General features: G+C 45.8%; 1 protein-coding gene across 6 annotated transcripts in view; it reads left to right on the forward strand.

Annotated features, from left to right (window-relative positions):
* Positions 1-16,991, forward strand: part of pde7a (phosphodiesterase 7A) — a 134,155-nt gene that overhangs the window by 30,609 nt on the left and 86,555 nt on the right. For 2 of the 6 annotated variants that reach the window (XM_069921371.1, XM_069921374.1), the window contains exon 3: positions 15,022-15,065. The exons of 2 other annotated variants lie outside the window; for them this stretch is intronic. In XM_069921371.1, coding sequence (XP_069777472.1) covers positions 15,022-15,065 — 44 coding nt within the window. Of the gene's footprint in view, positions 1-405; positions 469-15,021; positions 15,066-16,991 lie in introns of all 6 variants that reach the window. 2 more of the 6 variants (XM_069921370.1, XM_069921373.1) reach the window with 1 other exon arrangement.

The raw sequence follows: 16,991 nt of genomic DNA on the forward strand, positions 1-16,991 counted from the left end.
AAATGCTTGAGCAATATCAAGGTTTCTTAGGAATTATCTTTTTGGGAGGAGGGAAAGTCAACTTTCCAGGTACTTGCTACACGCTTGAGATTTGAGGGGGAAAAAAAATCTTCAGATGGGTAAAGCCTGAAATCTATTGAAGTCTTGAGAAAATGTTTCTTGAGAATCGTCATCCAGCTAGTTAAAATTGTTTGTTTTATTTGTTGGTAGATGTTTTGAAGCTCATTCTGTGGTGGTAATTTGTAGTTGTGACAATATCCAGATTGTGCATCAAGTGAATGTGCCAGTTAATCACAAAGGCGACCTCCCATTTACATTTATAGAAACCTGAAATTTCCGATGTAGAAAGGAAAATTTATTGGATGATTGCTTTTGTACTACCTACTTTTTTTAATTTTCTTATAGACCTTCACATACTCTTCTAACCTTTGGATCCCTTCATCTGGGTGGGAAGAACGATTCCTGGAGGTACTAATTGTAGTGTTTGTGTTTGTGTATGTGTATCTAATATGTAAAGCCTTTGTGTATTTTAAAACAAAATGTGCACTTTTTTTGTCCCAAATTTCTAGATTTATAATGGAAATCTTCTCAATAGGGTTGATGTTCTTAAACCTACTTCATAAGTGGATTAGCCACCATGTCACCACTTGCCTGGAGAATGTTTACATCGATAGTTCTATGTGAATGTGGGTAAAATAAATATTAATCCAGATGGTTTACGAGAAAATGGGCTGTGAATTGTATCTGCATGAGTCCCATTATCTGATTCCAAATAATTTTGTTTTTCCTTTTTTCTGGACTCTGCAATGGGAAAATTATATATGGGTACTATATTGTCAGCAATAAATGAAAGTATATTGATTCTATAGATTTCATGAAAACATGCTTGTGAATTAAATGTCTGCTAATAAAAACCTTGTCATTGCATTTATATTCATCATTTGCTTCCCACCCATACCCATCTGCCTTGCTATTTTATTTGTACCAGGAAATGTGCATGCTCTTGGCAAGGCTATCATTTATTGCATGTATCTACTTCTGCTTGAGGAGGTGATGGCCACTTTGCCATTTTCAGCTGTCTCATTTCACGTGTAGAAAGTGCTCTCAAAATGCCGCTTGGTAGGGATTTCCATTTTGATTTAGTGGCATGAAGGAACAACAGTGCAGTTCCATGTTGTTTTTGGTCAGGTTTTTGTAATCTGTTGGAACAGATGAGATTCAGCTTCCAACTTCCTCCTTGTGGTGAGGATATTAATATGCCTGGTTAATTTAAGCTTCTGTTGGGCAGAAGTGCAGTGCCCACTACACAGTCTGCATCAACATTAATGAGGTGGAGATAACAGTCAGCTCTAAGTTTTTGAAAATATCTCCAGTGTCTTGTCCTGGTCCACCTACATGAATACAGTGACCAAGAAAGCACACCAGAGGATGTTGATACCATGGTCTTGGCAGCCCCATCTGTAACTGGATCTATGATTTCAAGTTTATTGTCACATATACCAAGAGGCAGTGATGAATTGTTTAGCCAACAGTCCAGCTAGGCAATGCTTATGTGGTACAAGTGAGGCACGATGCAGAAGTGATGTTTCAGAGCAAAGGCAAAATAATTTTGCAATTTTGATGTTCATTTAGACTACTGATAATGGCAGGAAAGAAACTAACCTTGAATCTAGTGGTGCACGGTCCTGTAAATCTTCTTAATGGGAGAGGGATAAAGAGAGTGTGCTGAATGAGTCAGTTAATATGCAGGCTGCTTTTCCAAGGGAATGGGAGTTACAGATGGAGTTGATGGTGGCGAGTATGTGTGATGACTTGAGCAGTATTCACAAGCAACTGCTGTTTCTTTTAGACTTGAGGAGATAGTTCTTGTACCATGCAGTGATATTACCTGACAGGATACTTTCAGTGGTGCAGCTGTAAAAGTTGTTAGTCATTGCATTGATGAGGGTGGACTAGGACAGGTACAGGAGCTATTTACAGGAACTTAATGCTGACTGTTATCTCCACTGCATTAATGTTGATGTGGACTGTGTAGTGGACTCCACCCCTCTTCCACAACTCAATAACTAGCTTCTTGGTCTTGCTGACATTGAGGGAGAGGTTGTTATCCTGGCACCAAGCCACCAGCTCCTTTCTCTGCTTTGAATCTGGTGTTAGACATCCTGTGATGACTTGACAGGGCATGGTTCAAATTGGGCTGTTGGACGATTTCTCGCTCTGTGTTTTATTAGTGGAATTTTCTGCTCCTCTAGAACTAAAGATCAGATTATTTGTGCTAAATCAGAGAAAGTGGATTGGTCATTATATTAAGGAGCATGGTATTAAGGCAGTGTCATCTGCAAAAATCTAGACTGATGATTTCACCAAGGGAGGGGGTAGTGATGCCAAGAATAAAACCTTGGAGTACCACAGAGTTAACAATTGTTGAAAGTGGAATTATATTTGATAAGCAATAAACTGATATGAGTGTCCTTTTTGTCCAGGTGTTCCAAGGCTGGGTGTAGGACCACAGACATGGGTGGACCTATTTTAGCGGTTATGCAAATTGGTGTGAGTCAAGTGTGGGTGGTAGCTTGTGTTGATGTGTACCATGACCATTCAGTCAATTAGGCCCAGTAGGCTCATCACTACTTTTGTATTCAGCACTTGATGGTAATGGCCTTCTTGATGCAGGTGGGTACTTCAGTCTGTGGGAGAGAGAGGTTGACGATGTCTGTATCAGTGTTCTGAGGTGAAGATGGTTGACAGCATTAAATTCTTTGGTATAAACATCTCCAATGACCTGCCCTGGTCCAACTACTTCAGCTGCACTAGTGCTTTTCGTTCCTTCGAAGCTTGAGAAAATGTGTATGCCACCAGTTTTTCTGAAAAATTTCTACAGGTGCACCATTGAAAAAATCTTAACCGGATACATCATTGTGTGGTGTGAGATCTGCTCTGCCCATCTTTCCCATGCTATTAGACTCTGGAATGAATCTCACAATAGTAAAATAACATTGCTTCTATTCTCAATCTCTCTCTTTCTTTCTCTTTCTCTTTCTCTTTCTTACCCCCTCTCTTACCCCCTCTCTTACCCCCTCTCTTACCCCCTCTCTTACCCCCTCTCTTACCCCCTCTCTTACCCCCTCTCTTACCCCCTCTCTTACCCCCTCTCTTACCCCCTCTCTTACCCCCTCTCTTACCCCCTCTCTTACCCCCTCTCTTACCCCCTCTCTTACCCCCTCTCTTACCCCCTCTCTTACCCCCTCTCTTACCCCCTCTCTTACCCCCTCTCTTACCCCCTCTCTTACCCCCTCTCTTACCCCTTCTCTTACCCCCTCTCTTACCCCCTCTCTTACCCCCTCTCTTACCCCCTCTCTTACCCCCTCTCTTACCCCATCTCTTACCCCCTCTCTTACCCCCTCTCTTACCCCCTCTCTTACCCCCTCCTCTTACCCCCTCTCTACCCCCTCTCTTACCCCCTCTCTTACCCCCTCTCTTACCCCCTCTCTTACCCCCTCTCTTACCCCCTCTCTTACCCCCTCTCTTACCCCCTCTCTTACCCCCTCTCTTACCCCCTCTCTTACCCCCTCTCTTACCCCCTCTCTTACCCCCTCTCTTACCCCCTCTCTTACCCCCTCTCTTACCCCCTCTCTTACCCCCTCTCACCCCCTCTCACCCCCTCTCACCCCCTCTCACCCCCTCTCACCCCCTCTCACCCCCTCTCACCCCCTCTCACCCCCTCTCACCCCCTCTCTCTCCCCCTCTCTCTCCCCTCTCTCTCACCCCCTCTCTCACCCCCTCTCTCACCCCCTCTCTCACCCCCTCTCTCACCCCCCTCTCTCACCCCCTCTCTCACCCCCTCTCTCACCCCCTCTCTCACCCCCTCTCTCACCCCCTCTCTCACCCCCTCTCTCACCCCCTCTCTCACCCCCTCTCTCACCCCCTCTCTCCCCCCCTCTCTCCCCCCCTCTCTCCCCCCCTCTCTCCCCCCCTCTCTCCCCCCCCTCTCACCCCCTCTCTCACCCCCTCTCTCACCCCCTCTCTCACCCCCTCTCTCACCCCCTCTCTCACCCCCTCTCTCACCCCCTCTCTCACCCCCTCTCTCACCCCCTCTCTCACCCCCTCTCTCACCCCCTCTCTCACCCCCTCTCTCACCCCCTCTCTCACCCCCCCCCCTCTCTCACCCCCTCTCTCACCCCCTCTCTCACCCCCTCTCTCACCCCCTCTCTCACCCCCTCTCTCACCCCCCTCTCTCACCCCCTCTCTCACCCCCTCTCTCACCCCCTCTCTCACCCCCTCTCTCACCCCCTCTCTCACCCCCTCTCTCACCCCCTCTCTCACCCCCTCTCTCACCCCCTCTCTCACCCCCTCTCTCACCCCCTCTCTCACCCCCTCTCTCACCCCCTCTCTCACCCCCTCTCTCACCCCCTCACCTACCCCCTCACCTACCCCCTCACCTACCCCCTCACCTACCCCCTCACCTACCCCCTCACCTACCCCCTCACCTACCCCCTCACCTACCCCCTCACCTACCCCCTCACCTACCCCCTCACCTACCCCCTCACCTACCCCCTCACCTACCCCCTCACCTACCCCCTCACCTACCCCCTCACCTACCCCCTCACCTACCCCCTCACCTACCCCCTCACCTACCCCCTCACCTACCCCCTCACCTACCCCCTCACCTACCCCCTCACCTACCCCCTCACCTACCCCCTCACCTACCCCCTCACCTACCCCCTCACCTACCCCCTCACTTTCCCCCTCTCTTACCCCCTCTCTTACCCCCTCTCTTACCCCCTCACCTACCCCCTCACCTACCCCCTCACCTACCCCCTCACCTACCCCCTCACCTACCCCCTCACCTACCCCCTCACCTACCCCCTCTCTTACCCCCTCTCTTTCCCCCTCTCTTTCCCCCCCTCTTTCCCCCCCCCTCTTTCCCCACCTCTTTTCCCTCTCTCTTTCTCCCCCCCTCTCTTTATTGGTTTGATTAGCTTAATTGCACGGAAATTAAACTCTCTCATTGTAGCTCGGTACATCCATTAATAAACTTGCATGATTATGGACATTTAAGGGTCTAGAGCAGGGGTGTCAAACTTAAATTCACAGAGGGCTAAATTTAAAAACTTGGACTAAGTCGTGGGCCAAACTAAATATTTATTGAAAATTTTCAACAACATCTGTATGTTCTTTCAACATATGTAATGTTAAACTTTTTCTTATTAAAATAAATGTTTAATAATAGTTTTGGTTAAAACTCTTTCCAGAAGAAGCATTAACAAATAAATAATATTTCTCTATAGCCTTTAAGCTCCTTTTAAATGTATTTTTTTTTCACAAGCCAACAAGTCAAAAAAATAATAACTTGCTTCAATGACAAACAGGTTTGATGAACATATAGTTTGCCTCCCACCTGTCTTGAAAGGTCCTGTTTTCTGTCTTTCGTTTGGCCATTTTTCGTAAGGGGTTTATTACATGTGAGTTTGGCGACAGGTCGCAGATGCTAATGAAAGTAAAGAGAGGAGGTGGGGGCGATTAGCGGGCTGACGGGCCGGCACCAACACATTTGCAAAGCATTCTGGATTTGTCAGCTATTAGCTGAAGGGGCAGCTCTAATACATATTTGATATGATCTTGCGGGCCTAAAATAATTATATCACGGGCCAAATTTGGCCCGCTGGCCTGAGTTTGACATGTGTGGGCTAGAGGATGCTATTGGATAAAGCAAAGTACCCCTTCACTACACTTTTCTCCTATCAACGATCTAATTTTATTCTCCTATCACCCCAGTAAAAACTAGAAAAATAGCTGACAATATATAAACACAACAGATCTGAGACACCTTGAAACTTCAACTGATCCTGTTTTCTTGCATTTTTGCTGATCTGTGTATTTCTCTACCCATCTCTTAATAAAAGTCATATAGGTCCTTCAGTCCAACTCATCCATGACCACTAAACTGGTCTCTGGACTAGTCAATAACCTTTTAAGCTTTTTCTTTCCATTTTATATCCAATTTTATTCCCCTTTAGTGTCCAGCCAAAGGGGACACCTTTTAGGCTTCACATTTTTTGGTAGTTTCTTGGTGCTGGACTTCCAACTGTGGTCAGCTTCTGGCTGACTTCTCAAAAAATCTTAAAATGTTCAGTACACAGCCTGTTGTGTCTGAGCACTTTGTTTTATAATAAGCCATCTTGGTTATACTTGTCAGTTTCATCCTCTTTGCCAGAATTCAGATATTTGCATGAGGCAAGGGGAAATTTGGAATTGATCAGCAGTGAATGCTGATCATGGAGGCCAAAGAATCTAGGCTATTCTTGCTCTGGGAAGAATCTGGGAACTCCTGCCTTCCACCAATTCCTCCCCCCCAACCCCAACCAAACATGAGTAGGAAGTGGCCATAATTTGGTATTGTCATACCTAAGCTAGCTTGCCTTTAAAATTGATTCTGACATTTTTTTCCGTTGAACTATTCTATGTTTGGGTAAGTTTGCTGAGCTTGAATATTAATTCAAAAACATTTCAATGTAGATTTCTGATTGTGTCCGACACTTCACCAAAAAATCTTGTGACATTCTTTGTTTTAGTCATATATTCAGTAAGGAAAAGAATTTTTAATTGATTTTCATGATAAATAGAGGCGAGGAAGTCCTTTTAGTCTTCAGACCACTCCACCTGTATTTTGTTCTGCATATTCTGGCGTGTTCTTTATTGATTCCATTGCAACAACTTTGTTTGAATTTAACTAACTGGCCTTAATAGCTGATATAATTAATTCTTTAAAGGAGTTCACTTCTTCAGTGACTTTTTTTTGTACACCCCTCCTTGAAGAACAACTATATCTTGTTCACACTCACTAACATCTCAAGATATTACTTAATGTTCATGCAAATTGTTCTTTGCTTAACTCAACTTTCTCTAGGTTTAATTATTTGATATGCATGCAATATGTGATGTAAAATAACTAGTTTAACTTAGTTTTGTTTGTATTTTACCAGCTTACTATACAGTTTTTGTCATGAACTTTAACTGGTCCTTTCCTCCGAGCCAAAGGTTGATCTGGGTCACTGAGTTTCTCCAAATTTGCCTTTCGCGAGTGCTAGCTCTTGAGATGTGGGAAGAAGTCTGTGTTTTCCATGATCTCATTATGGATCTTTTTAGGGAGCTTGGTTTTGTTTAGTGGGGGCAGCTTTGTATGTGGGGATTGGTGTTAATGAGGCCAATGGCAAGCTGCTCTTTTGCGACATGTCAACAGGACATCCATGGCCTGTGGTTCCTACTTCGTGGAGATGTCACATTTTTTATTCTGTCCATGGTCTTTCTCATTCATCCATCAGATCGACTGTTTGTCTGATTTCAGACAGATTTGTTTGGCCTGATCTGAAGAAAGACATCATGCAAATGGCCAGATTTTGTGTAGCTTGTCAGAAAGTCAAAATCCATTGGCATATGAAAGCACTGATACAACCCTTCCCACCGGTAAATCGCTGCTTCAACCATGTCCATGTGGACATTGTGGGACCGATTCCAGTTTCACAAGGCTACCCCCATCTCTTCACGGTGATCGATCAGTTTACGAGATGGCTTGAGGCGGTCCCCATGGCGGATGCACAAATATTCCTTAATTCCTGGGTGGCTTGCTTCGGCCTACCAGCGCACATCACTTCTGACAGAGGACCTCATTTTACATCTTCATTATGGATGGCCTTATCTTGGCTGCTCGGCTCTAGGCTTCTTGCCTATCACCAGCAGTCCAACGGGATGGTTGAACAATTCTATCATCACGTTAAATCAACCTTAATAGCCCATTTGAACGGTCCCAACTGGGCAGATGAATTACTATGGGTCTTGGATGGCATTAGGACAACTCCAAAAGAGGATCTTCACACTTCGTCTGTGGATCTTGTATGCAGCGTGCCTTTGGTGGTCCCAGGAGAATTTGTTTCCACAGATCCAGTGATGTGATGAAGCATCATCACATGGCAAACATGTTTCTTTTGTACTGCACAAACTGGAGGACTGTGACTAAGTGTTCATATGTAGAGGAACACCTGGACAGCTCTTGCAGGCACCATTTTAGGGACCATACAGGATGATCAGACAAACGAGGTCAACCTGCATCTTGCACGTTGCTGGGTAGCCTTGGTCATTCACAATTGACAGGCTCAAGCCTGCCCATGTTGATAAAACTGCCCCTTTTTAACAGCCAGCAGGAGTTGACCTCCCAAAAAACCAGGTGATAAGTGGCAGTTCTTGGAGGGGGGGGGGGGTAGTGTGTAGCAATGGTATAGATAGAATACAACTCCCAGAAATCTAGTGAACCGGCTCCAGACGTGGTGCGTGTGGTTCAGCGTTTTAAAAGAATATGTGCGTGACTCGAGTAAACGAGTTCTGATTTACCTGCAACTGTGTTGTTATTTCACGTTCATCAGCCACACTGCGTTTTCAGTGGCTACAGAGAATTAATAAGGCTAATCCTTAAGATGGTTAAGAAAAAAAATCCAAAAAAACAATTTCAGATGAATGAAATTGAATATTTTTTTTATTTTGATTTCATTTCATGCTGTCACTTTGGAGTAATTTTGGTACAAAATAGTTTTTATTTTACACAAGCAGTGAACATTTTTGAAGTATATTGAAACGTGAACTGGTATCAAAGCAAAGTGGGAGAAGATCAACTGTTAGGAAGTTCACTGGAAGATGACAAGCCTCTGCATTTGTGCATTCTGAGGTGGCTAATAAGGCCATAAGGACCACAAACTCTTCCATCGATAAGGCTGGAGAATGTTAATTGTATGATGTGTTTCCTCAATTGTTTTCCTTATGCTCCTGATGCTTAGCTTTCCGAATGCCATCTTGAACACACCTTCTCCACTTTTAATATATGTAATGTAGAAATTCCAGGTGGTTAGTGAGAATCTTGCACTTCAAGGAAGCTTTGAGCAGACCCATGAATCAACTTTTTTCTAATAGTTTAGTAACTTTCTCACAATAGGTGTGTTTCAGAAGTCTTGTATTGGACATGTGACATGTGAATGAGGTGGCCTTAACAATGTTGCAAAGTAAAAGTATCTAGGGCCTCTACGCTGGGAATATTAGTCTGCAAGAGAACACTGAAAGCTTCTTCAGGTGTTTTCTCCGCTAAGAATGCCCCTGAGGAAGATAAAGCAGCCCTTTGATTTGCCATTCAGGTGGCATCGCTAAAAGTGCAGCGCTGGCCACCTGAAGGGACAGCTGCACTGGGATGCGCACCTGAGCGCACTCTGGCTCCTGTCCCTTGAGCTGTCAAGTTAGGATGGCTGGCTGACAGCTGGGACAGCCAGCGCAGGGACATCCCCTGTGGAATGTCCCCACACTGATCGCTCTGCCCCCCAGTGGGGGAGAGGGGTGGTGGGGTGGCCGGCAGGGGAGAAGGAGGCTGGAGCGGCCGGCAGTGAGTACGGCGTTTGAGTCAGGTACCGGCATTGTTTCGGCCAGCTCCCTTCTCCCTCACCAGCCGCCCCAGCCTCCTTCTCCCCCGCCGGCCGCCCCAGCCTTCTTCTCTCCCGCCGGCCACCCCAGCCTCCTTCTCCCCCGCCGGCCGCCCCAGCCTCCTTCTCCCCCGCCGGCCGCCCCAGCTTCCTTCTCCCCCGCCGGCCGCCCCAGCCTCCTTCTCCCCCGCCGGCCGCCCCAGCCTCCTTCTCCCCCGCCGGCCGCCCCAGCCTCCTTCTCCCCCGCCGGCCGCCCCAGCCTCCTTCTCCCCCGCCGGCCGCCCCAGCCTCCTTCTCCCCCGCCGGCCGCCCCAGCCTCCTTCTCCCCCGCCGGCCGCCCCAGCCTCCTTCTCCCCCGCCGGCCGCCCCAGCCTCCTTCTCCCCCGCCGGCCGCCCCAGCCTCCTTCTCCCCCGCCGGCCGCCCCAGCCTCCTTCTCCCCCGCCGGCCGCCCCAGCCTCCTTCTCCCCCGCCGGCCGCCCCAGCCTCCTTCTCCCCCGCCGGCCGCCCCAGCCTCCTTCTCCCCCGCCGGCCGCCCCAGCCTCCTTCTCCCCCGCCGGCCGCCCCAGCCTCCTTCTCCCCCGCCGGCCGCCCCAGCCTCCTTCTCCCCCGCCGGCCGCCCCAGCCTCCTTCTCCCCCGCCGGCCGCCCCAGCCTTCTCCCCCGCCGGCTGCTCTAGCCCTACAATCCCAATGCTGACAGCCCAGCCCCCTTCTCCTTCTCCGGCCACTCTAGCCCCGCAGTCCCTGTGCTGAAAGCCCAGCCGGCTGCCCCTGCCCCTGCCCCGACGTCCTGCACTGGGGAGCAGAGCGGTCAGTGTGGGGACATGTCATCCGCTTTTAGGCGGCTGCATTCAGATGGCTGAGGAGGCCACTGTGCTGCGGCGATTATCCCTCTCGGAGGAGGGTTACAAAGTTCGCCTTGCAAGCGCCTCCTGCATATTCATGTGGCCTCCCAACAGCCGCATATTGCCAAAATATGTGGCTTTACAAGGGGGACAATTGGCCACCTGAAAGTGCCTAGAGATTGGTTTACTTGTTTTTGCAATAGATTGAGAGGATTTTGTGAGATAGCATTGGTGGTATTTTATTCAGTGCCTTGATGACTAAGAGAGAAACCAAGTCATAGTAATGAGGAGGAAGTGATTAATTAAGTAATGTTCACCAATTGATTGAAGGATAGGTGTTTCTGTTATACTTGGCTACATTTCAAAGTGGCATTGTTTTTGTGTGTGCATCAGTAACATTGGACAAGGCCACTGTTTAGCATTTGTCTGATGATGTCTTTGCTCATATAGCACTGAAGTACTAGTTGATTTTTAGCAAGATTAAAATAGATTTGCAGAAAAGGTAAAGGTCAATTTGGAAGGTGATCGCATGTTCAAGGAATTTGGCAGTTAAATGAAGGAAAGTTTGGACTGTTGACCATAGTGTACAGGTGCCTATCCAGGATTCCGAAAACTGGAAATCTCCAAAAACTGGCATTCTTTTTGGGTAGATGACATCTGCTCAACTCACATTGGAATATCCCGTGTCATTCCGCTACTTTATAAGCAGCTCTGAATTGTGTATACTGACGCCCACCCAGCGTCGTGGCGCTTTCATTTGGCCTGGCGGTGGTTGAATGGCTGTTGTTGCTATGCATAATTCCCCCTATGCATCTGAAACAGCTGTGCCATCGCAGGGTAACTGAGAAGGGGGCTATTCCCCTGGTGCTAGTACAACAGGGGGGGGGTAAAGAGATGTAGCACGACGCCGGCGGATGAGGGGAGAGATGGCAATGTGACATGGGTAAGCAGGTTGGGGAGGGAGAGACGGAAATATGACTCGGGTGGGCAAGGAGGGGAGACGTTAGCGTGATTCAGGTGGGTGGGGGGCGGGGTTAGGAGAGACGACAGTGTGACTTGCACAGGTGGAAGCCGGAGAGATGGCAGTGCAATGGGGGCATGCTTAAACGGACCAAAATCAAAATGATTCCAAAATCTAGAAGATTCAGAACAACAACAGATGTTCGGTTCTGATGATACCGGATAAAAGGTTAGGCACCTGTATGTGAATATACATAGAAATTGGCTTGCAAGGGTGTTGTGTTTGGAAGAGTATCGAGCACAGAGTTATAAACACAGGAAACTTTAATGAAGACACATGAGACAAACGGTAGAATGTCAAACGATACTCAATTACTATATTACTAAGCAACTATATAGACATTCACATTGGACCCAGGTTGGCTGCCTAAAATCTATGCTCACACATATGTGCACACTCTATTATAGACAGAGTCTTTCACACAGGTGTGCGGATCTCTGCAAGCATTGATCTATCACAGTACTACGGCTCAGCTTAAGTGTAGTGCACACTTTACCTGCGACACTTCCAGCAATGTCTACAGTTGCGACCTGGCGTGGAGTGATGTCTGGGGCTTGGACCACGAGGCAGAGAGAGCCAGCTAATAATGAGGAGCCAATGCAAGGTGTGCACTAATTGGTGGCCAGAGCCCAATCTTGATTAACGGGAGGTGTGACTTCCAAATAAGTTTCAGACTGGGAGGACATGTGACCACTTGCAATCCACAATAATCCAGACAGGCAGGGAGGCCACGTGTTTCTCCACAATCCACGTAACATACCACCCCTTGGAGGTTGAATCACTCTGAAATCTCAGCAAAGACAATCAATAATTAGTTTCTATACATTAAATTCTATGTGCATGTAATAACTATATAATATATATAAAAGAAAAAAGATAAAAATTGTTTAAAAATGACACAAACCAAGTGCATTATTTAGACAAATGCCTTCCATATGCTGGACAAGGCACATAATCATACTCGATGACAATGCCTCAATAGCTTCCCCCCCAATCCCCCGACCAAACAAGGTTGCTGTTTTCCTAATGGAGCAAGGTGGTATAGGAGCTGCTCCTCAGTGTCAGAGGGGAGGGAAGAAAAAGAAAATTGTCTGGTCACTGACTCGCATGCCTGGTTTCTCTGGCTTAGTTGGTATATGTGTGCACCTTTGCCACCACCATCTGCGAGCAGTCTGTGCAAGGTCATCCATGAGGTGCAAGAGCCCACTCTTGGTTCGCGCTTCCCACACCTTGGCTTCGCATTTGGGCGTTCCCTAAGCACAGAGCCCAGATGCCTGTCGCCGTGCTATCCCATGGTAAGGCAGGGGGTAGGCTGGCAGGCATACATCCATGGTGTACCAGTAGCTCCTGGGAGCACCCAAATTTTTTGAGCTATTGTCTTGACACCAGGATGCCATTCTTGCTCGTGTTCCCTTTAAACAGGTGACACAAGTAACGATAGCCATGAGGAGTCAGAACTGAAAGTTGGCCAAATTGGTAGTTTTTAAATAAAAGCTCCTAAAGCACCTACCCATGAGAATTTAGTTTCTAGGGGGAAAATGCTGTCATTACCAAGTGGTTACAAAATATATGCAATATTTGCTGCTAGTGTATGATCTGTAACATTGCAATTCAAAGCTGAAAGGACAATTTCCTGAGGGATGTTAGTAAGTAGTAGATACTACAGCTCGGGTTGCATTTAAAAAGAAAAAGGTCAATTACAAAGGCTGTACTTGGAAGGTGCATGAGAAAGGATGTAGCATTTGTTAAGTTGGAATGACCAGTGATAAGGTATTAATGGAAACAGCTCTTGCCTATTTTCTGAAGCATAATTTGTGACAACAGCTCCTGCAGCTAAAAAAAAACGAGCAGATGCTGATGGCTGGGATTAGTGATGAGATTCTATTTTGATGTGCATTTTGTAGACCCTCACATGAAAAAGAGGAACAGCTTGAAGGGTAATCTTATTTAATGGGGAGGTGGGGGGGGTGTTGGGAGAGCTCAAAAGATAGATTAGTCAGGGTCCACCTCTGGTGGGGGATGACCAGTGAGGAGGCTGGCCCAGATTGGAGTGGACAGCGTACGGGAAACTCCACCCGCAATGCTCTTTCCAAAGAGCATACAAGTCTCTGTGAGTCACCGGCAGGGTAATGTTGCTGAACTTCCCCTCAGCCCTGCAAACTTGAATGGGTGCCTCCCGGTCTGTGTACTCCGATCCCTCCAGGAGGGTAATTCCAGACATTTTTCTGGACATTTCTCTGGTCATCCCCCACCAGAGGTGGACCCTGACTAATCTATCTTTTGAGCTCTCCCAACACCCCCCCCTCCCCATTAGAGAAGACTACCCTTCAAGCTGTTCCTCTTTTTCATGTGAGGGTCTACAAAATGCACATCAAAATAGAATCTCATCACTAATTCCAGCCATCAGCAACTGCTTGTTTTTTTTTAGCTGCAGGAGCTGTTGTCACAAATTATGCCTAATGAGGGGCAAGAGCACCCGGACCGCAGTCACCATCCATTCCCATAGGGCGGTACCGTCAACAACCCCTTCTGGCATTGCCAATTGTCCATTGTTCAGACAGACTGCCCAGGGCAGTTGCTTGCTGATATGAGAGGTGAATATTGGGGGGGCTCTTCTAACAATCGTGGCTGCTGTGTTTCAATCAGCTTGGAAGCTGCCTCTATGACTTTAATTTCTAGGTTGGTTGCTCACACTTGAGTAATCATCACTGACTCCTTTAGTGCACCACAGTGATGCTGCAGGGAGTCTATCTCCCTATCTTTCTGGGCACCCTGATTACTTAAATTGGATTGCAATACCTTACTGCCGCCTAAGTAGTGATATCAGTAACCATTGCGGTTCCTTACGACTTCCCTTGGATTCCTCCATGAGGGATACCACATGGCATCCTATCTTTTAGTGGGGGTCCAGGCTATCGATACAGTCGACTGGCATGGCTTGCCAGCAATGCTGCCAAATGGCTGAGCTCCTGATGGTCATTGGTCCCACCCAAGGATTTTGCATTTTGATGCTAGGGTTCCTTTACTTGTTGTGGGTCACCTTCCATTGCACCCATTGGTGAGCAGATACACAATGACACTTGTTAGCACAATTTTGCACATGGTTAGTACTCCATGTGTGTCCAGCTGAAACTCTGAACCCTGCTCACAGCACCAATTGATGTGTTTGGAAGAGTATCGGGTTCAGTGGGTTCACAGAGAGACAAATCTGGACACATGAGTTTGGCGTGGAGCAAAGTCCGGGGCTTGGACCACAAGGCAGAGAGTGAGACTGCTCTGTGTTAATGTTATATACAGTTCTGATCTGGGCACCTAGCCAATAATGACCCTAGGTAATTTAAACAAGCCAATGGGAAGGTATGCACTAATGGATGGCTGGAGTCAACCTTGATTGACAGGTGATGTGACTTCCGAATAAGTTTCAGATGGGAAGGACGTGTGACCATCCACAATATCCTAGACAGGCAAGGAGGCCATGTTTCCACAATCCACATATAATAAAGGGAATGACAAATGTAGAAGAAGCAGAATCTTGTAAACAGAAGCCCAGGTGTCTTTAAATCAAAAATTGTTGTAATTGGGGAATCAGCATGTATGTACAGCATAGCACTAAATGTAACAATATCTTAACTGACTTGTCAGTCTACTGGTGCTAATCTTCATTTGAACAGCAAAAAATATTTTTTTCCCCCATTACGTAGAGTTGAACTGCATTCTGGCCCACCGGATAGTGATAATCGATTTGGTGAGTAGCATACCAAGAAAAGTCACTGGATTTAATTTTTAAATGTGTGCTAGTTTTGTTGCTCTCAAAACTGAAGCAGTGGTAAGAAAACTAAAATTGATCTTGATGCTCAGGAAGCAAAATGGTTCCCCATGTAATTTATTTTCTAGAAATGTTTTTTGGGGAAAAAAAAAGGAGACAAATAATTAAATATTGGATAGAAATATGGATAAATTATATAAAATACAGACAAACCCCAGGTTACGATCGAGATCTCTTCCTAGGACTGTCTTTAAGTCGGAACTTACTGCACGTGCAGATTTTAAATAATTGAAAAGGCTTTGAGCCTTTTCTTGCACTAAAGTAAAGACTAACAGGCATATTATGCTGATTTTGATGGTTGACAGTAACATTAATGCAATCTGACTCAGAATGTTAGACTGTGTTCTCCTTTTTCGAGCCGATGAACCGCGTGTTCATAAGGACGAGATGTCTAAGTTGGACGCTTGTAACCCTTGAACTGTCTGTATATTAAAATCAGAAGGCCATTTTACACTGCCCTTGAAAGATGGTAATTAACCACCTTTTTACCATTTCATTTACCTGTGTGAATGCAATTTTCATCCTGGTACTTACCCACCAAGATATGTAGTATCAGAGTGATGCGCTTTGCATTGGTTCCAGTATAAAAGGCTTTCCTGCCTTCCCTGGATGCCAATGCTGGAATGCTGCAGGTCCCACCTCCTTTAGAACCAGGACGCTGGGTCCCGATGTAAAAGGTAGCACTGAACTGTCTTTTCTTGGTGCAATGTGAACACTCTGATCCATCCTGACCTGGCTTTAAACACTGGTCATTGACAAGCCAATTTAGTTGGATCTCTGTGTAAAAGAGCCATCTTTGTAGGCTAGCTTTAATTGGGTATTAAACTGAATTTCACAAGCTTGGTATGATGGGAAAATTGTATCTTGAACATCTGCTTGCTCTGTCAGAATTATTACATGAATTAAAATACTCTTGAGCTGTGGCTATATCTGGACCGAAAATAAGATATAGTGTTGGGTACAATTTAAAAACAAAAGCCCCAAGATTGTAGTGCAGAGTCATGAATATACTTTAGCCAGGAATTAGTATTTTCTGCTGAATTCGTAATTTAAATACAGCATAAAAAGATACTGAAAATAATGAAGCCAGAAACAGAATAAAGTATTCAATAACTCTTCATCCATCAGACTTGGTTTGGATCATGTATCAGTGACACTTTTCCATGAATCTGTTTTTCATTTTTACAGAATGTTTTGTTTTCATTTAGCATTTTCAAAATATGCAATGCTTTGTGTTATGAATTAACCAAGGAACAGCAAAGGAAAATACACCAGACCATGGCAAATTCAAAATAATAGTTTTTATTAAACTATTAATAGCATAACACATTTCTTACTTATCTCTAAACTTTAACTTAATTCTCACTATGTGCAAATGTAGATGTGTGTGTGTCAAAGTCCAAACCATTACAGTTTGAGCTTATCTGAAAAGTCATTTTTAAACTTCAGCATCAAACATCTTGTGTTGCTTGAAGATTTTTAAATCACAGTTCAGAATTATGAAGCACTTTTAGACATCATGTCTTCAGATCTCTTTAAACTCTAGTCTTTTGATAAGTTGTCTATCAGAGAGATATTCTTCATTTGAATCTTTTTCCAAGTTCCTCCCATCTTGTTAGGGTTACAAAATTGTGATCTTCACGATGATTTCTTTCTTAATCAAGAGTGAAGTGGTCTTATTTTAAAGCCACTTATTTTGAGTATCTTCAATGATAAAGAAAATATAATACAGAACAGCATCTCCCTCTCTCTCCAGAGACTACTGTTTCACCCCTGTGTCTTTCACAGGATGGTCAATCTCTTCAGTCTGGTTTCAAAATGTCTCTCTGCCTTCAGTTATAGGTT

Source organism: Narcine bancroftii, chromosome 2 (genome assembly GCF_036971445.1).
Source record: "Narcine bancroftii isolate sNarBan1 chromosome 2, sNarBan1.hap1, whole genome shotgun sequence".
NCBI lineage: Eukaryota > Metazoa > Chordata > Chondrichthyes > Torpediniformes > Narcinidae > Narcine > Narcine bancroftii.